Source organism: Panthera pardus, unplaced genomic scaffold (assembly GCF_024362965.1).
Source record: "Panthera pardus isolate Hobbes unplaced genomic scaffold, ASM2436296v1 HiC_scaffold_2, whole genome shotgun sequence".
Classification (NCBI taxonomy): Eukaryota; Metazoa; Chordata; class Mammalia; order Carnivora; family Felidae; genus Panthera; species Panthera pardus.
The window spans coordinates 80,407,762-80,433,253 of NW_026526765.1; the positions used below are offsets into that span (position 1 = coordinate 80,407,762).

A 25,492-nucleotide genomic window follows, 5' to 3' on the forward strand; every position below is an offset into this window, starting at 1 on the left:
GCTTTTTTCAAGCCCAGAAATTAATTTTATGACTATTATTCTAAATTCTTGTTCAGTTATATTGCTTAAATTGTTTTTGATCATTAGCTGTCGCTACTTCCTGGAGTTTCTTTTGAGGAGAATTCTTCCATTTCATAATTTTGGCTAGTTTTCTGTCCCTTATGTGTTTTTTTTTTTTTTTTTTAATTTTTTTTTCAACGTTTTTTATTTATTTTTGGGACAGAGAGAGACAGAGCATGAACGGGGGAGGGGCAGACAGAGAGGGAGACACAGAATCGGAAACAGGCTCCAGGCTCCGAGCCATCAGCCCAGAGCCTGACGCGGGGCTCGAACTCACGGACCGCGAGATGGTGACCTGGCTGAAGTCCGACGCTTAACCGACTGCGCCACCCAGGCGCCCCCCTTATGTGTTTTAAAAGCTTGTGTGCTCTGCACCTGCAAACACTGCCATATTAAAGGAGGGTCATACACTTTCCAGGGCCTGGCCCTTCAGGAGCTGTTTTTCGGGGATTGTTACTTGCTCTCTGTTGTTGTGACTTTGGTTATTTTATTACCCTACTCGTAGTAATATTTTGTACCCTCCACCAGGTGTGCTTTGATTTGTTCCTTGGAGTAGCCCACGGGGGCTCAGTCACAGGTCTGAGCTTGTACAACAAGTTGCAAACCTCAGGACAGATCAACACACATCATGTTAGCAAACAGCAAGAAGTTGGTGGACTTGCCAGGTTGTCCCGCCAGCTCTGAGTGGTCCTACCACCTCCCATCTCCTTTCATTATGAAAAACCCTCAACAAACTGGATATATAAGGATATACTTCAACATAATAAAGGGCATATATAACACACTCACATTATACTCAACAATGGAAGGTTAAAAGCTTTTCCTTTAAGATCAGAAACAATACAAAGGTGTCCTCTCTCACCACTCTTATTCAATACAGTACTGCATGTCCTAGCTAGAGCAATCAGGCAAGCTAAATATCTGAAAAAGAAATTTTTAAAAAATTCCATTTGTAATAGTATCAAAAGAAATAAAATGCTTAGGAGAAAATTTAACCAAAGTGAAAGATTTGTAAACTGAAAACTATAAAATTTTGATGAAAGTACAAACAAACTGAAGCAGACACAAACAAATGGAAAGATACCCATTATCTTAATATTATTAGAATGTCCATACCATGCAAAACCATCTATAGTTTCAACACAATCCTTATCAAAATTTTGATAGCATTTTCCCAGAAATAGAAAAAAATTTCCTAAAATTTGTATGGAACCACAAAAGATCCGAAGTAGCTGAAGCAATCCTAAAAAAGGAGAACAAAAAGAGAGCAAAAAAGGAGAATTACACTTCCTGATTTCAAACTATATTATAAAGCTATAGTAATTCAAACAGTATAGTGCTGGCACAAAAATAGACACATCAATGAAACAGAATCAAGAGCCGAGAAATAAACCCCTGCATAATCAGTCAGCTAATAATTGACAAGGAAGCCAAGAATGCTCAATGGGGAAAGGATAGTCTCTTTAATAAATCATGCTGGGAAAACCGGATGATCAGATGCAGAAAAATGAATTTGGGCTCCCATCTTACCCCACTCACAAAAATTAAATTAAAGAAATAGATTAAATAGATTAAAGACTTAAGCATAAGCATAAGACTGGAAACCATAAAACCCCCAGAAGAAAACATAGGGAAAAAGCTCATTGATTGGGTCTTGTCAATGATTTTTTGCATATGACACCAAAAGCACAACAACAAAAGCAAAAATCAATAAGCAGGGCTACGTCAAAATAAAAAGCTCCTGCAGAACAAAAGATATTACTAAAATGAAAAGGCAAGGTACAGAATGGAGAAAATATTTGCAATACATGTATATGATAAGCGGTTAATATCCAAAATATATAAAGAACTCATTCAACTCAACAACAAAAACAGCAACAACAAAACTTGATTCAAAAATGAGCAGAGGGACTGAAAGAAGGCGTACAGATGGCCAACAGGTACATGAAAAGATGCTCACATCACTAATCATCAGGGAAGTGCAGATCAAAATCACGAGATATCACCTCATAGCTGTTAGAATGGCTGACATCTTAAAGCCAAGTGTTGATGAGGATATGAAAAAAAAGGGAACCCTTGTGCACTGTTGGTGGGAATATAAATTGGTACAGCCACTAGAGAAAACAGTATAAAATTTCCTTAAAATATTAAATATAGAACTACTATACAATCCAGCATTCCCACCTCTGGGTATATATCCAAAGAAAATGAAAACAGGATATTGGAAAGATATCTGCACTTTATGTGTATTTCAGCATTATTAACAATAGCCAAGATATGGAAACAATCTAAGTATCTGTCAATGGATGAATGGCTAAAAAAGTTGTGGTATATACACATAATGGAATATTCAGCCACGAGGAAGAAGGAAAGGCCATTTGTGATCATATGGATGGACTTCAAGGGCAGTATGTTAAATGAGATAAGTCAGAGAGAAAGACAAATACTGTATGATATCACTTATATGTGGAATCTAAAAAAAAAAAAAAAAAAAAAGAAAGAACCTGTAGATACAGAGAGTAGAATGGCGGTTACCAGGGGCTGGGGATGTAGAAACTGGGTACATGCTGGCCAACATACACAAATTTGTAGCTCCAAGATGAATAAGTTCTGGGGATCTAGTACACAGCATAATGATTATAGTTGGCATTACCATATTAGATACTTGAAAGTTGCTAAGAGACTACTAATCTTAAATGTTCTTACCACAAAAAAAAAGAAATGATAATTACATGACATGATGGAGGTGTTAGCTAGTGGTACCATGGCAATATGCAATCTGTAAGTGTAACAAATCATCATGTTGCACATCTTAAACCTACACAAATTTATATGTTAATTATATCTCCACAGTGAAGAAGACCTATCAATTAAAGGCTTGACTCTGTAATAGAAAATAAGAAGTAATTGGGGTTAGATACTACAAAACACAGCAGAGATGGTGTCTACATTTTCAGTGGTTCTGTTCTTTTTGTGCTTAGTAGAAAATGTTTACTTTTTTTTTTTTTGAAAATGTTTACTTTTATATAAATTCCAGGAAAATAGCAGGTTTAAAATTTTAAATAATTTATAAGATGAGTGTGGTTCATTTCTAATAGGCCTAACCTATCACTCTAGCTTTTTTTGTAATTTTTGAAAAATGTGTATTTATTTTTGAGAGAGAGAGAGAGAGAGAGAGAGATCACAAGTGGGGAGAAGGACAGAGTAAAAGGAGAGAGAGCATCCCAAGCAGACTCCATGCTGTCAGCTCAGAGCCCTCTGCAGGGCTAGAACTCATGAACCACGAGGTTATGACCTGAGCTGAAATCAAGAGGCTTAACTGAGTGAGTCATTCAGGTGCCCCTAATAGCTTTAAATAGGTTAGTCTGTGAATTAAAAAGTCTTACTTGGAAAATAATTATGAAACGTAATAAATTTGACTTTAAATTGGCCCAGTAGGAAAAATAATGGTCACTGTCTCAGGACTCACTACTCTTCTATTATACTCATGGGGTTTCAGCCCATACAGGGGTCTCTGTGTTCTTCAAATCTGCATTTGGGAACTTTCTTTTTTTCAGGGAGGTGAGTGGCATGCCATGGGTAGAAGTCAGGGGAAAGGTGAAGTGGAGGGGAAAAGTAAAATGGGAACTACTATTACTACTTTAAGATTAAAAGCACCCAATTCCAGAAAACATGTTTGTATTTTTGCTTCATAAACAGAGGGAAATATTTCAGTGTTATTTTTAACTTCTTACTCAAGTGTCTTCCACCTCCAACTGACTTAAAAAGGGAGATAGAAGGGAGATAAAAGACCATGTGTCCCTTGTGGTCATGAATTAAAGGGCTCACTAGAACTTCTCCAAGGGTCTGCACTTTTATCCGCCTCTACCCTCCTCTGCCTGTGCTAGACTAAACCCACGCCAGAACACAGGGAATATGTGTTTGGAAAGATGTGAACAAGAGCTGGGGTTACAAGGCAGGTCTCAGATCCCAGAATTGTTAATAATATACTAAATGTTAACGTTTTAGCACTATTTGTTAATTCCATCCATCCCCTTCCTTCTCAATACTGCCTCATAAATATCATGGGTATTTGAGTGTGGTAAAAAAAAAAAAAAAAAAAAAAACCAAACAGGGATTATTTTTATAGCTATACTCTGCACCAATAAATATATCTAATAAACATTTCTATAACCAGTTTCTTTCATCTTCAGGGAATAGTTTTCCTTACAGTTAGAGAACCTGACCCATCTCTAATGTCCAATTAATCTTAAAATGAAGGTAAGAAAATGAAGGGGACATGGTGAGGTAGAGGTCCTTCTGGAGAAGAAAAACCACACCTTCAAGGCAGGGGTCAAAAATTCAGATACTTTGAAGGGTCCAGTGGGTAATAGGAATACAGTGTATGAATCTACCGCAGTAAAATGGTTAGGAAATGATGTGCTGGCCAACTAGAGAATGCATAGCCAATTCACACATGTTTAAAACAAACAAACAAACAAACAAAATAAAACACCAGGCTGGCTGAACCAAGAGGCTACTTTCATGCCACCAATATACCCATTGTGGATCATTCTTTTTAAAAAGTTTTAGGGGCACCTGGGTGGCTCAGTCGATTAAGTATCCTACTCTTGATTTTGGGTCAGGTCATGATGTCATAGTTTGTGAGTTCAAGCCCTGTGTCAGGCCCTGCATGGACAGTGCAGGAGCCTGCTTGGGATTCTCTCTCCCTCTCTCTCTGTTTCCCCTCAGCTTGTCCTCTTTCTCTCAAAATAAATAAATAAGCTTAAAAAAAAAGTCCTATGTAAAAGGCATATTTTACATATTATGCCTTTACATTATTTGACTAGGTTGAAGATCCCTGAGTTTCACTTATTTCTTTTTGTTTTCCCTAACTAGATATTAAAAATAGATAAAGCTGGGGCGCCTGGGTGGCTTGGTCGGTTAAGCATCCATCTTCGGCTCAGGTCATGATCTCACGGTCTGTGAGTTCGAGCCCCGCGTCGGGCTCTGTGCTGACAGCTCAGAGCCTGGAGCCTGTTTCAGATTCTGTGTCTCCCTCTCTCTCTGCCCCTCCCCTGTTCATGCTCTGTCTCTCTCTGTCTCAAAAATAAAACGTTAAAAAAAATTTTTTTTTAAAAAGAAAAAAAAAATAGATAAAGCTTAGAGAAAGGCCATCCCTGTGAATAAACAGGAATAATTAACAACTTATCTGAAGCTTCCCAAAGTTCTCCCCGCCCAAATTTTCTTTCCCACTGGTTTGCCACAGAGCCTACAACCTCACTGGCAACTGTCACCAGGCTGGAAGCAGTGGCCTGGAGGGAGTGGGCAGAGCAGGGGAGGAGGTCACTTTCCCACAGTAGCTTCCAGAAGACACCTGTGAGTTCCGTAGATACTTAGCTGTCATGTAGCCAACAGCCTCCAGCAAAGTCATGAGAAAAGTGAAAAAGTATCAGGTTTTTATGTAGACAATGCATTTCAAAAGAAATTAAAATCTCTGCTCAGCCAGGAACACTAACAGCTTTGGAGCACAAAAGGTAGGAGGCCAGGGAATGAAGGAGAGCCAGGCGCCTGGTGGCGGGGAATGAGGGACACATCAAATATCTGAACTAATGTTATTGAGTGTCTATTCGATGCCATTTACTTTGGTGCTGGGGACACAAAGAGAAACAAGCTATGAATCCATCCATCAGGTAGGACAGAAATGTAGCTAGTTACAAGATTTTTATCAACTCCATGACTCAAGTTTTTTCATATTTAAACATCTCCAAAATTGATGGCATCTCACAATTTTTTTGGCAGTAGTTTTTTTTTTTTTTTTTTTTTTTTTTTTTTTTTTTTTTTTACCCTTTCTACAGTGGTACTTAAAATAATTGTGTTTGTTACAACAGAAGAAAGAGAGGAAACAGGTTGGGACATGTTACTATTGAACGGGAAGAACACTAGAGTTAAAATGTATTGTATAGATTATAGTGAACTGCTGAAAGCTTTGGATCAGGGGAGTCATATGTGAAATCTCTGTATCCATTCTTCCTCTTGCTTGATCCTTCTCCTCTTATTCAATTACCTTTTGGAGCACATTCTATGGGTCATGTTCTCTGTTACATCCCAAGGATTCAATGGTGAAAAAGGGACATAGCCATTAATCAACTGGGTCTAATTGACATTTATAGAATACTTCATTTAATGGTAGCAGGGTACATATTCTCCAGCTCACATGGAACATTTGCCAAGACCACAGTCTGGACCATAAAACATGGTTTACCAAATTTAAAAGAATAAATATCATATAAAGTATGCTTTCAGACTACAATGGGATTGAACTAAAAATTGATAATAGAAAGATAGCCAGAAATCCTAAAGTATCTGAAGACCAAATAACACACTTCTAAATAACACATAAGTCAAAGAAGTTATCTCAAAAGAAATTAAAATAGGGGGGAGCCTGGGTGGTTCAGTCAGTTAAGCATCTGATTTCGGCTCAGGTCTTGATCTTATGGTTTGTGAGTTTGAGCCCCGTGTAGGGCTCTGTGCTGACAGCTCAGAGCCTGGAGCCTGCTTTGGATTCTGTGTCTCCCTCTCTCTCTCTGCTCCTTCCCCACTCACACTCTGTCCCTCTTGGTCTCTTAAAAATGAATAAATGTTTAAAAAAAATTTTTAAAGAAATTGAGAAGGAGGTGCCTGGTGGCTCAGTTGGGTAAGTGTCCAACTCTTGATTTCAGCTCAAGTCATGACCTCACGGTTCCGTAAGTTTGAGCCCCACATTGGGCTCCGTGCTGGCAGTGTGGAGCCTGCTTGGGATTCTCTATTTCTGTTTCTCTCTCTGTCCCTCCCCTGCTTGCTCTTGCTCTTTTTCTAAAATAAATAAATCAACTTATAAAAAAAAATCTTAAAAATAAAAAAAAAGAAATTAAAAGGTATTTTGAACTGAATGAAAATGAAAATATAACCTATCAAAATTTGTGGGATCCAGTGAAAGCTATGCTTAGGTAAAAAGGAGACATAGGTTCTGGCCTCATGGAACTTATGAGCTAGCTGAGGAGACTGACCAAAGATCAAGAAAGCAAAAAATTTTTCAAAGGCGTAGAGGCACCTGGGTGGCTCAATTGGTTAAGTGTCCAACTTCAGTTCAGGTCATGATCTCACGGCTCATGGGTTCAGGTCCTGCGTCAGGCTCTGTGCGGACAGCTTGGAGCCTGGAGCCTGCTTCAGATTCTCTGTTTCCCTCTCATCTGCCCCTCCCCTGCTCATGCTCTGTCTCTCTCTCTCTCTCTCTCAAAAATAAGTAAACATTAAAAACATTAAAAAGGAGTAAAAAATTTTGATTATAGCTGTGTTAAATAATAAAGGATGTGCGACTACCTTTTGTTAAGGGAGTCAGAAAAGGTAGTGTTTAATTTGAAATCTCATGGTTGCCAGGAGGGAAAAGTTTTCCAGGGTAAGAGAATAGCATGTGTGAAGCAGAAAACTGCTCAGCATGTTTGTAGAAAGAAGATTAGCATGGTAGAAACCTAGCAAAGAGCAGAGATATAGAAGAAAATAAAAGATATTAGAGAAGAGGTATAATGATTTGGAAAGTTGGGATTTGATCACTGAGACTCTTAGACCTTCGGATGTGTCAAGAGAAGCCATTAAGGTGTTTTAAGCAGGAAAATTAGGAATCAATTTACTTATGGGGACAAAACTTCTAGGTGAGTAAAAGAGATATTTGGGTCCTGGTTCAGGCCTGACCAAGAACTACAGCAGAGGCAGACACCTGGGCACCAAAACAGCCTGCCAGTAGAATGTCTGAGGAATCTAACTTCTGAGGTAATTTGTGTTGTCAAGTGAGTTTGACTAAATATTTGCACATCAGGCTTTGGGTATGAACACAGCATATTAATTCTTAAATTCACTCTAGCAAGATGACAAGATTATATCTGCAATTACATAGCCATGATGGGCAGTAGTACAGAAGATTCTGGCCCATTGATCTTTCCTATTTAGAACTTAAAACAGGTTTGGGCAGGAGAAAACTTTGGTGCCACATTCTGCTTTAAGCTCAGCTTGACTGAACTCAACACCCCTCTGAATCTCCACTTCAACTGTTCAGGCAAGGGAAACCAGCCCAGATGTGTCCATTTTAGTAACTCCAGCCATGGTCCTATTTCTTCAGAAAGAAAGAGACTTAGTAGGGGAACACTGACTATTTCTGAGCCAGATTTTGGACTCCAGAATTGGAGAACCCTTCCATAGATTCCCAAAGAGCTGGCTGTGAAGTAAAGAGTTGCTCAGCACCCACCAAATCAGTCTATTAATATACTGTAGGAGCACATGGTAAGAAACTAACTTGGATAGGATACCAAAGCCACAGGAAGACTAGATATGGTACTGCTCAGAGTTAGAAGCAAAACAAATCCAAGACAGCCAGTAACAGAAGTGCTAGGGACTTGTGGGAAAGCCAAGACAGTCAATAATAGAAGTGCCAAAGGCTTGTGAGAAAAATGGAAATTTCGTTGTAGATGACACTCAGAGAGAACCCTTAGTGATTGAACTATATTCACAGTGTTTGATTGCTTTAGTTGGGTGCTGGGTCAAAGATGTGTCATATATCTCTTAAATATTTCATGGTATTTTTTTTTCTTTAAAAAGTGGGAACTCACTCCTAGCAATGACAGAGCTAAGTAATTAATTACTTGATAGGGTACAGGGTGATCTTGGGAAATCAGAGACAGACCAGACAGTGGAACTCCTCTGGTTTCTCAAAGGGTAGATATGGTTGGCACCTATGCCCTCTTGCCCTCTCAGATAGATAAAGCAGAGACACCTGAGAATTGGATGAATAAGAGTAGGTTAGGAGAAGCAGGGGCTAGGGAGATTCAGGTGGCTAGAATGGCATGTAGTAAGGTCGTGAAGCTGGAAGAAGAACAGTGCACTAGAAAAACTAGAAGGCTAGTGTAGCTGAAGTGCAGAGGGGAAGGTGGGAAATGAGGCTCTTGAGGTATGGGTGGAGGAAAGGACAACAGACTTTAGGGAGTCTCATCTAACAGGGGTAAAAAGAAACAGGGAAAGGCCCTAGCCACTCACAGAGCAGCCACTCTCTGGCTTTCCTCCTTAATGTGGGCTATGTCCTAGTTTGGGTGAGTTAATGTGGGGTGGTTCATGAGAGAAGGGCCCCGAGAATAGGTGACATTACTGGAGATTCAAATTGGAAGGCAGACCTCTATTTGTAGTCTCACCTGGTGCAGGTAAAGTTCCTCTGAGGCTTACTACCCTCAGAAAATAATAGGTCTGGGCCTAATGGCCTACATGAGATGGAGCCAATGCCAAGAAGGACTATTTCCAAGGGAATTGTCTCTAGGAAGTGGGTCTGCTAGAGTGAGAAATTCACCTGTGCCTACATTCACCTGCCTGCCTTGGGAGTTCAGGACTCTTGTCCTCCACAAGCAGGTGTCAATTTTTTAAGAGTTCCTGTCCAGGGCAAGATGCTTCAGAATAGAAACTTGAGTTCCATCCTCTTGGAGGAAGTTAGAAGGGGTGGGATTTTTCTCTCTGAATATGCAGATTTACTGATGGAAGATAGTAAAAGAAAAGTAATTAAAGTATTAATTTGTGTGTTTTTCTCCCCATATTGTTTAGTCCTCTATCTCAAGTAGATAACTGAGATAGTTTAATTTCCCTGTTGCAGGGTCATTTGTATACCCTAAGGCAGAACTTGCTTGAAAGCAACATCTAAGTTGATAAAATCTGAACATTTTGGTGAATCAGCTGGGGGCAGAGGAAAGGGAAAATAGCAAGAGAGATTTTTAAATTCCCAGCTTAGGTTAAGTTGAAGGTATGTACATTCCAAAGGTACACATGTATCACTAACTGACAGTGTTCCTGCAGAGATCTCAAGATCTCAAGATCTCAGATCCTTTAGGAAGGATAGACCCTAGGGCTGAAGCTCTCTCTGAACTGCCTGGAGGCAGCAGATCCCCTGGACTGGAAGCTGAGGAAGCATCTCCATGGTAACCAGTAGGAACCTAAGACTAGGCTGCTTACGACCCTGGGATATTTTGACAGTGCTTAAGACCTTGGGACAATGGTCGTGCTCTGGGGAAGTGTGGAATGAAGGCAGTAATAATTGAGATCAGATATCCCAACAATCTGCTGGGACGGAATCTTAGAATAGAATTTGTTACCTTAAATAAAATTTTAAAATGTGTTGCTTTTGCACACTTGAGTGAGAGGCTAAGATTCTAATCCATTTTGTCCATTTTGCCTGCTTTGTGGAATGCCTTATAAGGAGGCAAGCATGAAAATGAGGGGAATTTGGAGGCTGTTGTAGTATCTAGGCAAGAAATAGTGTGGCCCTGGATTAGGGTAACGGGATTGGACGTTAGGAAAAGTGGAAAGGTAACAAGTGGTGTCAAGTTTTTTTGGTACCTGTGATGGATAGACTCCTAAGGTGGCCCCCAGACCCCTGCCTCCTGGTAGCCATGTCCCTGTGTGACCCCCGACCTGAGAGTATGAGCAAGACCTGCCACTTGCTTCTAACTAAAAGGTGATGGGATGTAAACGGTTATGTGATTGTGTTATTTAAGAGTGTAAAGCTCACTTCGACTCAGTTGCTCCCTCCTTAGCTGGCTTTGAGAAGGCAGACAGCCATGCTGGGGGACCCCACACGGTAAAGAACTGCAGGTAGTCTCTGGGAGATGAGGGCAGACTTCAGTCAACAGCTCCAAGAAACTGATGTGCTCAGTCCTATAAACTAATGGAACTGAATTCTACCAACAGTGAAGTGAGCTTGGAAGGGGATCCTTCCTTAGTCAAGCCTTGGATGAGACCACAGTCTTGGATGTCATCTTAATCGCTCCCTGTGAGACCCCCAGCAAAGGACTCAGATAGGTTGCACCTGTACTCCAGACCCACAGAAACAGTGAGGCAATAAATGTGTGTTGTTTCCGGGGGCTAAAGTTGTTACATAGCATAGTAGAGCATAATTGCATGTTCTTAAGGGCACCCATCTCTTCCCACTCACAGGCATAATAAAGTCCTATATAAGAAATCATTATGTCTATTGGCATACTTTCTCAACTTGTTTTTCTGGCTGAATCTAGTTATAGCCTCTCTGCTTGAGAGCCAGTGCTTGGATTTCTGCTGGTTCTAGTTGAAATGGTACCTTCTCTGCACTTTATTTCTGACCCCAACTTTTCACTGGACAATCTTTCTGATTCTGCTTCCCTCCTCATCCACTTCCTGTACCTGTCCTCCTCTCCCCTCCCCCATCATAGTAGTTGTTCTCGTAATCCCTTCCTTGACAACTCTGGCTTCCTGGTTTAGATTTCTGGGCCCCACGCTTGTCTAGGATAGTGGTTTAGACAGATGACAGTATAGGAACCAGATTGAAGAAGAGGAAGTTAGAAGTTAAAGCACTAGTTAAGAGGATATTTACAAAAGCACAGGTGAGAGGACTGGAGGCAACAGGAATGAAGAGGAAGAGAAAGATTCAAGACACCTTTTAGAAGTAATATTGACAGGCCCTGGTAAGGTTGAGGGGTAAATGGACAAAGGCCCTAGATGATAATGTATGAATGGCTCATAGGTTGGGTGACTAGACTGAGGGTAAGATCATAACCACACTTGGAAGCATCCACCCCTCACTGATCCCTTTTAAACTAAGATGTTACATAAGTAACCCTACACTAGGAGAGATTTGAAAAGCACAGAATCTGAAATAGGCTCTAGGCTCTGAGCTGTCAGCACAGAACCTGATGCAGGGCTCGAACCCATGAACCGCGAGATCATGACCTGAGCCAAAGTTGGATGCTTAACTGACTGAGCCACCCAGGTGCCCCTCACTGATCCCTTTTAAACTAAGATGTTACATAAGTAAACCTACACTAGGAGAGATGTGAAAAGCAGAAGCACATAATCTCTAGAATTCATCCTGGGTCCACCACTAACCTGGCTCCTGTCACTTCCTAGCCATATATCCCACAAGTTACTTACCTTACAGAGCCTCAGTTTTATTGATGGGAATGAAAATGGAACATACCCTAGAGTGTTGTTGTTAGAATTAAATGACACACTTCATAGCGCTTAACACACATGAAATGTTCAAAATATGCCAGTTTTTATTACTGAGATGTGCTCCTTTTAAACACTCATGCTTTTACCAGGTTCAGATTTCCTACTGCTTTGAGATCTCCTTTCTGAACTATATGTTTCATCTCCTAGTTTTCACAGAGCTCCTAGTTTTGACTTTTTCTTGCTTTGACTTTGGTACTCATCTAGGTATAGGACATGACTGCCAGTACCTGGTAATAGATAAGGAATCCCTCTGCCCCTTTCTTCACCTTGTGTTTCAGCTGGGTCCATGGGACTAAAGGGCCAGGGCTGCTTTTCTTCTCAATCTGCCCACAGAGAAGTCTGTACAGGACTCTTGCAAGGCTTTTGCATGACTCCCAATTTTAAATACATTTGAGTACATATTTTCTCTTGGAAAATGGAGTAAGATGAATTTTTAAAATTTGTGACACCTTCAAGATCCTTAATGAAATTTTAGAAATGCAGCTTATTTTTTTTAATGTTTATTCATTTATTTTGAGAGTAAGAGAGGGGCAGAGAAAGAGAGAGAATGAGAGAATCCCAAGCAGGTCCTGCACTGCCAGCACAGAGCCCGACATGGGGCTTGATCCCACGAACTGTAAGATCATGACCTGAGCTGAAATCAAGAGTCAGACACTTAACTAACTAAGTTACCCAGGTGCCCTGTTTGTTGTTTTGAGACTTTTATCACTTCAGAAATTGACTGCACCTGTGATGATGAATGGAGCACAACAGGATTGGATTGGGGTATGGATTCTGCATGGTTGGACAGGTCCACTCAAGGGTCAAGTGGCTCCTTCTCTGGCATTAGTTCATTATAATTCTAATTCACATCTTAGTGAAATTACCAACTATTCAAGTTCTAGACATTCAAGTCACCCCCAAATAGTCAAAACTGTTAATATAAAATCCATAGCTAATGAAAGTCTATATGCTCAGTTTTTTGGTGATGTCATGGAAGGCAACAATATCATTCACAAAATATTAGAATATTGTGCTGAATGCACACAGTATTTAGAAAAAGGTGGATGTCAATACTCAGCACTCATTCCTTATTTATTTATAATTTTTTAAAGTTTATTTATTTATTCTTAAGAGACAGAGACAGAGAGAACAAGCAGGGGAGGGGCAGAGAAAGAAGGAGAGAGAGAGAATGCCAAGCAGGCTCCTGTCAGCACAGAGCCCAATGCTCCGTAAGACAGTGAGATAGTGACCTGAGGTGAAACCAAGAGTTGGACTCTTAACTGAGTCACCCAGGTGCCCCCATCCCTAATTTAAACCATTTTTGAGAGTGATTATTTCATGTGCCGTATTTCTTTTTTTATGTTTATTTATTTATTTTTGAGAGAGAGAGAGTACGAGCAGGGGAGGGGCAGAGAGAGACGAGACACAGAATCTGAAGCAGGCTCTGTGCTGTCAGCGCAGAGCCGGACATGGGGCTTGAACTCACAAACTGTGAGATCATGACCTGAGCCGAAATCAGATGCTTAACTGATTGAGCCACCCAGGTGTTCCTCATATGCCATATTTCTAAATGCTGATCTGATCTGGTCTTGTAGTGTCTGAAAAGACAGATTCTGGGGCAGGTTTTTCGTCATTCAAACTTACAGTATAACCGACCTTTGAGGAAGCTTAAAGGCAAGTAATACGTGAGTGTTATTGGTAGGAAAAGTTTTGATTCCATTTTTTCCCCTCTCTCTGTCACATATACACACTCCAAAACTTACAAAGCCTGACCCATGGAGCCATAGGCTCTTCTCCCTTCCTGGGGTCACAGTACTTTTCCTTTGCCTGCTTCCCATTGCCAGGGAAATTTCCGGGGCTCTCCAGACTACACAGCAAGCAATCGTAGAGTAAAGACTGGGCGATTGTGCTGTCCCAGCTTTATCAATGAGTCTTTGAAAAAATGGAGTTGTTCTTAGAGGATGCTTATCTGAAATTGAGTGACATTCTCAAAATTACTTACATCAAGTTGGTTGATTAGAAATGTAGTTCAGGTTTAGGCTTCATTGGAATTTGGATTAATCAACTTCAAACAATGTATGGGAAGCAAAGAAAAAAAAATCTCACATTTCCCACAGAACACAAAAGACACTACACTACCTTCCTTCAAGTGAGTAGTGGAGTTAGTGGGTTATAAAATTGAGACTATGATTTGTTTCCTGTCTTAAAATTGCATGCAGCTGATACCCAATTCAACCAACCTTAATTCAAAACGGCTGCTTTATTGGAAAGATGCGGGATGGCCCACAAAACTGAAGAACTAGCCTCAGGAAGGAGGTAGTTTCATGCCAAGAGGGTGAAATCAGAAAATCTGCACAACAAAGGAATCTCTCAAACTCTGCCTCTAATTTCTTCTTTCCCTCTTTTGTGTGGGTTTCATATTCATAGGCAATGCCCCACAGTGGGAATTTGGCCAGGAACTCTAAGGCCATATTCTTATAGCATTGGGCTCACAAAGAAAAAGGGAAAAAAAAAGAGGCTTCTCGGCTAGCATCAGCCAGAATAATGCTGGGCAAAGCCTCTGAATGTCCTGGCTTTTGTCATGTGCCAATCCTTGTGAGACAGGGAAACTGTAGGGACTCCATGAAGAACTGCTGTTTTTGCTCCTTTTCCTGCTTCTTTTCTTCCTGCACCCCCACCTTACACATGCCTTATAGTTAAGTACAGTGTATCTCCTGCTTGTAAGGGTCAAGGAGTTAATGATTTTTTTTTTTTTTTTTTTTTTGGAGTCTTCCAGCGCAATAGATAGCATCTAAGGAGTGACTAGGCGAGGTCATCATTTATGTTTTCCAGACACCTTGACGCCAAGACCCTTGGCTCCAGGGGGTAAATGATTCGTGTAGGACACTTGAGCACTTGCCACCTTGTTTTGACCAGTTCCTAGGTGCCTGAGAGGATACCTACACCAGACCACAATTCTCAATAAAAACCCTAGACCTCAAGCAAAGACGAGACTCACTCTTCTTTCCTTTCTGAATCTTCAAAATGCTCTGTCTGTATCTATACCCTCTCCATATCCTCAGTAAACTCTGCTCTCACTTCCTCCTGGCTTGCATTTGATTTCTATTCTGCATGAAGACAAGGACTCTGTTGGCTCGTCCTGTGGGATGCCCTCTGGGTTCTCAGACCCAGCCAGATTCGGTCACTTGGACCAGTCACTGTGGCCAGAGAATGGGGTTGCTATGTTCATCCTAGACTAAGACTGAGTCATGTGACTATGAATTTACCAGAAGGAGGAAAAGAATGGGTGCTGAACAGACAAAAGTGGGAAAGAAAAGCCCCTAGAGACATTTCAAAGGTAGCAAAGTGTAACACTTGATGCTTGGCAAAGTGTTTGTCACAGAGGCAAACATACATCATACTTCCAAGTGCTCCATGCCTCTTATAAGTTAGATTTACAATCAATTTTACAATTATTATTTTTTGTCCATAAAATATTCAAAATTACTTGAGGCTTCCTCATAATTATTTTTTTATTTGCTCAGCTTCAATACAGTTTAATATTTGTGGTGAATATTGTGATTGGCTTACTCAGTACATCTTCCAACCTTGTTTCAGAATTCCTCACTCCATTGCAATCTGGAAAGCAAATACTTCTTTGCCCAGATCTTCTTGCTCCAGAGCTCTGGGTGTGCATTAGGCTCTGCCAAACAGAAGCACTGGCAGGAGAGTAGAATTTGAAACTGAGTTTTAAGTGGAAAGAGAGGCCAGGCTTGAGAGGTTGATTTTGCTGGGCAGACTGTAACATCATGACATGATTCTGAAGCCAGCGGCTGGGCTAACAACTGCCCAGTTTAGCAGATGGCTTCTGAGTTGTGACAAGAGAACCAGTTTCAATGGTGGCCAGGTTCTACATTGTGGTTTTGGAATTTGTTCTTGGAAGCTCCTCCTAGTGTGTGTTCTTTAAGCCTTCCCACTGATTAGGTGCCTCATGTAAAAGCCTGCAACAAATCCTTTTTAAATTAAATACCTTGAATGGATTCTCTTCTCTGTGATTGAACCCTGATACAACATACAAATTAGTCTTTAAAATGTCACTGGTCATTTTGGTTATTTTTCCTTTCTGCCTTTTTAATTACGTGCATACAAAACACAAAATGAGGTTGGCATTATTTGTTGCTTTCAACGAACAGGTGAATTGGGAAGTGATCACAGTCCCTAATGAGACAAGGCTTCCTAGATTCCTAGGGAACACCTGCTATTATTCAAAATGCCTGGTGGGAGATCTTCCATTTGCCTCTCCTGATCCACAAAGCATGCATGAGTTTACTGGACAGTTCTCATGTGAGCAAACTGGATCACTCACTGACATCTGGAGGCCTTGGAGGCTATAGCTATCCGCTCACATTGCCACCACAGCTGCAGATGAAAAACATCACCTGATCCCAAAGCCCATTTCTGGTTGAATTGTAATGAAAAAACTTCCCTTGATCTCACCTTGTTTGGGGCTTGGGACAGGATGTTAATTTTGTATCACAAAATACCCTTGACTGGAGACACTATGCAGAACAAAATCTATTCTGTTATTTTTCTAAAGGAAGAAAAAATTGAGAAACAAAGGTTGAGAAATTCTGTTTGAGTGTGGTACCCCAAATTCTCAAAGGGAAAGAGACTAAACCGAGAGGAGAAAGCCTGAGTATAGTTAAAAAAAAAAAAAAAAAAAGTCTCAGAGGGATTGGTCCACTCACCAACTTGTAGCATTTGGTGAGCATGAAAGCTTGCGTTTTCCTGTCTTATTATTTCATTTACCCTCGATTGTTTAAAGAGGGTTTTTCTTTTCCTTCCTTTCTTTCTTTCTTTCTTTCTTTCTCTCTCTCTCTTTCTTTCTTTCGACATTTCATCCAGTCTTAATATTCTAAGGGGAGCGTAGAAAATGGTCATTTGATTTGAAAAAGCAGAGGAAGCGTTTTAATATGGGGAACAGCAAATGGGGGGGGGGGGTCCGAGTAGCCCCCTTGGTAGTAGTGGGGAAGTTCCAGGGAGGTATCTAACCCCTTCTTCCTCTGAGGCATCTCCTAGCATAACTCCTGTCCATTAAAAGCCCAGAAGTTTCAGCATTTCACACAACAAAGAATTGTTCCGAGTTCATTTTTCTTTCGGAGGCGGGCCAAAAGCTCCCAGTCCATTTGCAGAGACGAGATGATGGACACCAGTTGAGTCCAACCGGCGTCGAGCCTGTCCAGGCTCCGTAGACAAGCAAGCTCGAGGCCCGCCGGGGTCACCTACGGCCACACCAGCCCTTTTTTAATGCGCTCAACCCTGGGAGCGCCAAAGGCTAACCACTGTTGCGGGGGAGGGGGGAGGCTTCAAAGACACACTCAGAGAAAATGATCTGCGTTCATAAAGGGGTGCTCCTTCCCGCCCGATCTGCCCTGCGTTGCACCTCCTCTGTTTCCCTTAGGTGCAGCACTCCTGCGAATTCCCGGCGGGGTTACGGCGGTCCCTCCGCACAGGTTTCCCTTTTCGCAACTCCCGCCTCAGCCGAGGGCTCTCCCGCGCCTGCCGGGAGAGCGCAGGCAGCTGCGCACCTCGCGCCCGCCTGCCTCTGCCCCGGCCCCGCTTTCACTTTCTGTTCCGGGGTAGGCGAGGCAGGCGGCAGCGGCGCTAGGGTGAGTTGGCTCGGTTGCGGACCACCAGGTACAGCGCGCCCGACCCCAGGACACCCCTCCGGGAGCGGGCTGCGGGGCTACAGAAGAGCAACCTCCGCGCGCCCGCCGGGGAGGCCCGAGGGCGCGGGGCGGAGGGCAGCGAGGCGCGTGGGAACGCGGGGCCGGGGGTTGTTGCGGGGCCCGGGGTTGTTGCGTGGCCCGGGCCCGAGTCCGCAGGGAGGGCAGCGGGCTCCGCGGCCTGCGGATCCCGCTCGGGTCCTTCTGGGCCAGGAGAAGGCAGGGGGCGCAGGGCCGGTACTCCTACTCCGCGCGCTCTCGGCCCCCCCACTTCCTGGAAGGCGGGAGCCTCGTCGGTGCTCCGCCTCGCGGCTGGGTTCCTGCCAAACTCCAAGTCCACCCGGCTCCCAAGTAGGGCCCAGTGGAGGGAAGGGGCGGGGTGGACGCGGGTTTGGCCGAGAGGGGTCCCCTGGGGATAGTTACCAGAGAAAAGAACGTGGCTTTGGGTTAACTGCTGGGTTGGGGTGTTGAAGGATCAGAGTGCATAAATGTCAAGAACAGTTTTTTCCCTGCTTGTCTTGTATTGGCTCCCAGCCACTGTCTTCCCTTCACTCTGGCTCTAGCCGAGTTGTATTCAGATAAAGCTGTCCTGTTTGAGCAAATTAAAGTTGCCTGTCTGGGTACCTCACTCGCCAGGTGGACCTGCACGTTAATTTCACGGAAGGAGAAGAAAAGACATTTCCTTAGCGTTTTCTGGAAGGTTCTTTGTGCAGGCCAGGTTCAGAAGGAAATGCTCAGTTTTCTGGTGAATGCCCAGAGAATTTGCTCTCAACTCAGGATGTGGTCAACAATCAAAAACAAGAACAAAAACGTTAAAGAAAAAAAAAAAAATTAGCCAGTGTTGTTTCTTTTCCCAAAGATTTGGAATTGTACGGATACACAGCACATTTTCAGGTGGGCCTAAACAGAAAAATTTTAATTGGTTAAAAAAAAATTCAAATTAATTCAGCATTTTTATTGTTACCAGCAGTGACCAACTGTTATCAATGCTTGCTAATTTAATTGTTCAGGACATTTTGGAAGAAAGTCCCATTGCCTCTTGATGATAGATTTCACATTGAGTGGTGTTCAATAAAGGGAAGGGTGTAGTCACCCAGGATCAGTTGTCCCTGACTTCTTTGTGAGTGGGAAAAGTCCTGATCAGCAAAGGGAACCTAAATAAGGTTCTTTCTTTTCTTTTTTCTTTTCTTTTCTCTTCTTTTCTTTTCTTCCCTCTAAATAAGGTTTCTAAAGTAACTTCCTGGCAGTGAAGTAAAGTTAGGTACTCTGTTACTGTTGCACTTTCATCTACAGCATTGGCTGTTGAAACATGCTTTATTTAGTAAGATCAGATGCCAAAGGAAGATACTTTTTAAAACTTTAAAGAAATGCAGTAAAGTACAGGAAAGTCCTTGAAAACTTTTATCTCTGTGCTCTAAACCTGTGTGTTCATCTACCTGCTTGATATTTTCCCTTGGATGTCTCAGAGACATCACAAATTAAACATTAAAAAGCGAACCCTTCATTCCCTCTCCTTTGAAAACTGTTGCACCTCTGGTCTTCTCCATCTCAATAAATGGCATGTATGACTAACCAGATGTTCATTATAGAAACCTGGCACCATTCTGATGTGTTCTTTATGTCACTCCCCACTTCTGGTTCACCCCAAGTGTAGATGTTGAGTACATCCATCTCTCTGTCTCTCCCCTCCCTTCTGTCACTCCTTCCCATTTCTGGTGACACCACTAGAGTACAAGCCACTAGCTTACTTTATTGAGACTACTTTCTTTTCTTTTTTTAAAGTTTATTTATTTTGAGAGAGGGAGCACAAGCCAGGGGAGGAACAAAGAGAGAGAGAGAGAGAGAGAGAGAGAGAGAGAGAGAGAGAATATCCCAAGCAGGTTCTGCACTGTCAGTGCAGAGCCCCATGTGGGACTTGAACTCACAAACCTTGGGATCATGACCTGAGCTGAAACCAAGAGCTGGAACCTTAATTGACTGAGCCACCCAGCCACCCCTGTTGAGACTACTATCTAACTGGTTCCTTGGCCTTTACTCATGCTCCTTTCTTGTTCCACGCAGCTTTTAAAAATGTGAACTGGATCCTAAGACCTTCTAGCTCAAAACCCAGTGGCTTCTTATCGTACTTAGGATAGGATCCCAAATCTTTAACATGTCTACAGTCCACATGGTGGTCTGGTCCCATGTGGCCCTTTTCAGGTTCACTAGCCTTTATAACCAGCACTCTCTACTGTCTGAGAGCCTACAAATATGCTTGCTGTTTCCTCTCTGGAAAACTCTCCTTCTCCCTCTTTTCTTAGCTAGTTTGAATTTGTCCTTTAAATCTCAGCTAAAATATCCTCAGAGAGCCCCAATATAAATCGGTCTGCCCTGTTATTCTCTTTTTCGTATGTGTGGGTTTTTCCTACATAGCCCTAATCATGGGGAAAAATTCCTCCCATCCCAGTTCCATAAGCTCTTTGAGGAAGAGGATGCGTGCTATCTTACATTGCCAGTGTCCAGAAAAATCCTTGGCATATAATAAGTCCTCAATAAATATTTGTCAAATGAACGATTGAAAATATTTTAACACAGTCTAGGGGAGCCAGGGTGGTTCAGTGGTTTAAGTGTCCGACTTCAGCTCGGGTCATGATCTTGCAGTTGGTGAGTTCAAGCCCCACATCGGGTTCTGTGCTGATAGCTCAGAGCCTGGAGCCTGTTTTGGAGTCTGTCTGTCTCTCTCTGCCCCTCCCCTGCTTGTGCTCTCTCTCTCTCTCTCAAAAATAAATAAACATTAAAAAAAAGAAGATATTTTAACTCAGTCTTTACAACAATGCTATGAGCGAGGTATTATTATCTCAACTTACACACAAACAAAACAAAACTGGGATTAAATAACCTGTCCAAGGTCATACAGTAAGTATGCGGCAGAGGAGGAACTCAAAGTCAGGTTTTCTTTTTCTTTACTGTAAGTGTAATATATATCATTATCTTACTGTAAGTGTAATATATATTATCTGACAGTAAGCATTATATATTATTGATATAGCAATAGTTAGAGATATGTACATCTGTATTCTCACATTTATGCTGTCTACATTACGTGTTCCATTTTGGTTTCCTGGCATTACATCCCCCTTTGAGACACAGCCATGTTCTCTTTGACCCCCTCCCCTCATCGACTCAACCTTGCAAAGCCTTTGATATGAGGTCTCCCTGCCAATTCCTTCAGCAGCCTGTAGACCTTGCTGTCAGCTCAGAACCAGTTGGAAATTTTAGATTTCCTCCTGGACTTTTAGAGACCACTTGGGGACTTTTGGAGTCCTCCCATGCCCAAACCTGACACCTTCAATGCACTCTCTACCATCTTGGGGTACAGGTAACATCCACAGAGCTACTGCCATCAGAAATTCAAAATGGAAGCATCACACAAATTCCCTTTATTTCTGCTCTCCCAACTTCAAAAGGAATCTATCATTTTGCCCCTGCGCTGGAATTCTGCCTGAGGAAGTAGAAGTGGGAACTCTTGACCGCTTTGGTGTTAAACTTTACTCTTCTCCTTCAAATTGCTTCACTTCTCATTGGCTGGAAGCATCCTGTAGCTGGCTCCTACATGCACACACACACACATAAAACAAGAAACACGTGAACAATCAAACAAAAAAACCTGTTCTTAGAATGGGTGTGAACCTTTGATCCTCTCTTCTCTTGTGCCTCTGTGAGTGATTGTCTCTGCTGTGTTGGTACCCTTTCTGTGGGGAAGGCAGATTTAGGCACCTTTAAATGTGTGTTTGGGAGGGGAGCAGGATGGACGATGAGGGCCTGGGGACAGTGCATCAGTTATTACCTTGAAGTTATATCCCTCTGTGTGGGGCTCAAGGGGTGAGACCAGGGTTTGCCAAGGATTATCTAGGAGGTTCTCAACTTGGCTCTCCAGGAGAATCTCTAGATGAAGGTTTTTAAAAATTCTGATGCCCTGACCTCATCACCATAGATTTCAGTTTAATTATTCTAGACAGGGATCCAGGCACCCGTCATTTTAAAAGCCTCCTAGGTGATGTTAATATGCAGCCGGAGTTGAGAACCGCTGATACAGAGGTAGAATCCCATGTACCACATTGTAGCATTACTACTTTTCTTATGTGATCTGTATATTCAGGAGCCAGAGGAGTTTGGGGGAATTAGGATCACTTACCTGGACTCATCTGGCAGGGATCCTTTCCTGGCAAACACCCATTAGAGAGGTGTCTCTGTCTAAGAGAAATATACTCAGTTCTCAGGCATGCTTGCCTACTCTCTTAAAATTCACATTCCTTTTGTGTCCTATGACCTTTAAAATAAAGTACAAAATACAGTCTGCAGAATGACTCCCAGCGTGCTTTGAGCATCATTTGGAGTCACTTCCCTCCTTGCCTTGTGAATAATCATTATGCATGCAGTTCTCCTAGGGTTTCTTCTGTCCACATTGATTGCCCAGCCAGCCCTCCACTTTCTCCCTTTGTGCTTTAACTCCCGCCCTGATTTCCTCTTCCTTCAGTGCCTTTAATGCCCTCCCTTCATTTTCAAATCCAACCCTTCCTTCCAAACCATGCTCCAATGCTGGTCTTGCAGGAAGGAATCCCAGAGTCACTGTGCAGCCAAAGTCACTCTCTCCCTTCTCCCCCAGCACTGTCTTTTATTATTATTCCTAAAATGCTCCACACTTTCTCTGTTGCATTTCATTGCGCATGAATGTTTCCTGCCTTTCCAGATTTTGAAGTCCTTGATTGTGGGATTTGTGTTGTGTATTATTTTATCCCACACAGTACTCAGCATATGGCCTTGTATGTAGCAGGCATTCAACATATATTTGTTAAATAATTGCAAGAGAGAATCCTGGGGATTGCTATGTTTATCACAGACTATTGGTGTGAACTCTTTAAGTCATTCCTGGCTAAATTAATATTAGATTAACTTTTGGTACGACAATGACAAAGATGCCAACCGCTGTTATTGAAGGTTACTGTTAGGGATACTTGCCTCCCCACAGTCCTGGCCACTCGGCATCTGTGTCTCCTTCCTATGCTTCCTCTATGTTAGTAATTCTCTACTTTGTAAGCTTGGTGGGGAGCCAGACCTGTCCCTTCCTGCAGAAGCTGTGAAATCCAGATTTTTGCTTTTTCCGCCTCCCTGACGGGCAGTGTGGATACCTGACCTCAGCTGAAAGAAGTGTTGCCAAATTGCAAGGGCAGCAGAGACCTCACATTGGCAGTGGCTGCAGCAGTGGCCAGCATCTGATCCCTAGGCAGAAGGGTGGCTTCCTCCAGTGTGGGTCCAGTGTGGGTGGGAGTGGTCACCTGGCCAGTTTCTCTGATATGGTTCTGGTGTCCATCTTTGCCTATTTTATATATTTATTTAAAAATTTTTTTAAACATTGTTTCATTTTTGAGAGAGAGAGAGTGTGAGTGGGGAAGCGGCAGAGAGGAGACAGAATCTGAAGCAGGCTCCAGACTTCGAGCTGTCAGCACAGAGCCTGATGCAGGGCTTGAACCCACTGACCACGAGATCATGACCTGAGATGAAGTCAGATGCTCAACTGACTGAGCCACCCAGGCGCCCCAATCTTTGCTGTTTTATGGGGCTGGTTTCCCAAATGTCCTGACAACTCTGTGACACATTTGATGAACTACTTAGTGAGCTTGTTCTTCGACCAAGAACCCTGAATGATAGAGTTCGTTTAAATTTGTAAAGCTAAATGATACTTTTTAAATAGATATTAAGATTGGTGCTAACCATAAACTTCTTTCTTCTACGAATCAGTAACATAGGAAAGGTAATTTTACTTTCGGGAAAAGACCTAAACCTTTTGAAAGTTTGTATCTGTATTTGTTAATCCTGGGTAGATACAATGTGAAATTATGCAATCTTGATAATATTTTAGTGACTCAATTTTTTTTTCCTTGGGGTGGGGGGCCTTTTATACATTTGTGCCACTAGGTAGTGTGAGCAAGAAGATGATATCTCTGTCCGTCAAGTGGCCACTTGGAACCATGCTGCTTCTGCTGTCCTCACTGTTGATTCTCTTAACTGTGTCAACTCCTTCCTGGTGTCAGAGCAGTGACACCTCGTCTCCAAAAGCTAGTAATGGGTCACCATTCCCTTGGGATAAAATTCGACTTCCTGAGCACATCAGCCCGGTTCATTATGATCTCATGATTCATGCAAATCTCACCACTCTGACTTTCGAGGGAACCACTCAGATAGAAATCACAGCCAGCCAGCCTACCACTACCATCATCCTGCATAGTCACCACCTGCAAATATCTAAGGCCACCCTCAGGAAGAGAGTTGGAGAGAGACTGACTGCAGAACCGTTGAGAGTCCTGGAATACCCGCTTCATGAGCAAATTGCACTTCTGGCTCCCGAGCCTCTGGTTGTTGGGCTCCTGTACACAGTTGTCATTGACTATGCTGGCACCCTTTCTGAGCATTTAAATGGATTTTATAAAAGCACCTACAGAACCAAGGAAGGGGAAGTAAGGTACTTTTTTTCTATTTTTTTAAAAACTTCAAGTGCTGCCCTCATACTAGATTTATGATTTCATATGGATTATCTCTAAAAACTCCCTTGATCATTGAATGCTTTTCCTTGTTTTGATTTTGCGTTTCATTTATACAGCTAAACATGGCCAGTAGATTCTTTTTTGTGTTTTTGGATGTCACGTTTCATTCTGTTTTAACCAGTTTTATTTCCTTCAGCTCTGTCAAAGTACCTGTTTGTTTATTTAGTTAGATTTCTGGCATATAATAAATGTTTTTAATTCTCTCGGTCTATGTATTAGTTTTCTACAGCTGCTGTAACAATGTATCATAAACCGAGTGTCTTAACACAACAAAAATTTATTCTCTCACAGTTCTGGAGGCCAGAAATTCAAAATCCAGGGCTACACTCTCTACATCTCTGAGAAGAATCCTTCCCTCCCTCTCTCTAGTCTGTGGTGGCCCTCCTTTGTTAGCATTTCTTGGCTTGCAGCTACATCAGTCTGGACTTGGCCTCTGCTGTCATATAGCCATTCCCCCAGCTTCCCTCTTCTTGTAAGGACACTGGTCTTATTAGGGCCCAACCTGATGGCCACATCTTAATTTGATTACATCTGCAAAGACCCTATTTCCAAATGAAATCATATTCACAGATACTAGGGATTAAGACTTCAACATATTTTTGGAGGATGTAATTCATCCCATACAGCCTATAAGAAAAGTTTTTTTTCTCAGTTAAAACTCTTTTTAGACATCCTCACCTGCCTTTCTATTGTTCTGTTTTTAAGAAGGTATAATCTATTTTGGGAGATCTTATTCTGAATTTTAAAATCAAATTTTATTTGCTAGTAGATTATAGTCACTTATTCTTCTGATTCCATATTATTCTTTTGAGGTTAAAAAAAGGTCAGATGCTACCAAAAAGAATGTTTTGAAAAGTCAATTTTATCCCTATTATGGCCCCTAGTGATAACCACTACTTTTATTTTGGGGATCATCCTTCTAGAACTTCTTTTTGGATATGGTTATACATTATGTGAGTGGAGCTATGTTATATTTTCTGTTGTATAAGGAATTTTATTTTAATATGTTGAGATGTTTCATATGAATGACTATTCCTATACATCATTTTAATGACTTTATTAAAATGTATGTTTTGCATTGATTTAACTAATCCACCATGATGGATGTTTCCACCTTTTCAGCAATAGCAG

General features: G+C 41.9%; 1 protein-coding gene across 5 annotated transcripts in view; it reads left to right on the plus strand.

The window, feature by feature from the left end:
• The window catches only part of ERAP1 (endoplasmic reticulum aminopeptidase 1), a 128,054-nt gene that overhangs the window by 64,204 nt on the left and 38,358 nt on the right, over positions 1–25,492 (plus strand). The window contains exons 1-2 of one of the 5 annotated variants that reach the window (XM_019428840.2): positions 17,486–17,751; positions 23,736–24,279. In XM_019428840.2, coding sequence (XP_019284385.1) covers positions 23,753–24,279 — 527 coding nt within the window. In that variant the 5' untranslated portion in view covers positions 17,486–17,751; positions 23,736–23,752. Of the gene's footprint in view, positions 1–17,485; positions 17,752–23,735; positions 24,280–25,492 lie in introns of those variants that run through there. The other 4 variants (XM_019428841.2, XM_019428843.2, XM_019428842.2 and 1 more) reach the window with 4 other exon arrangements.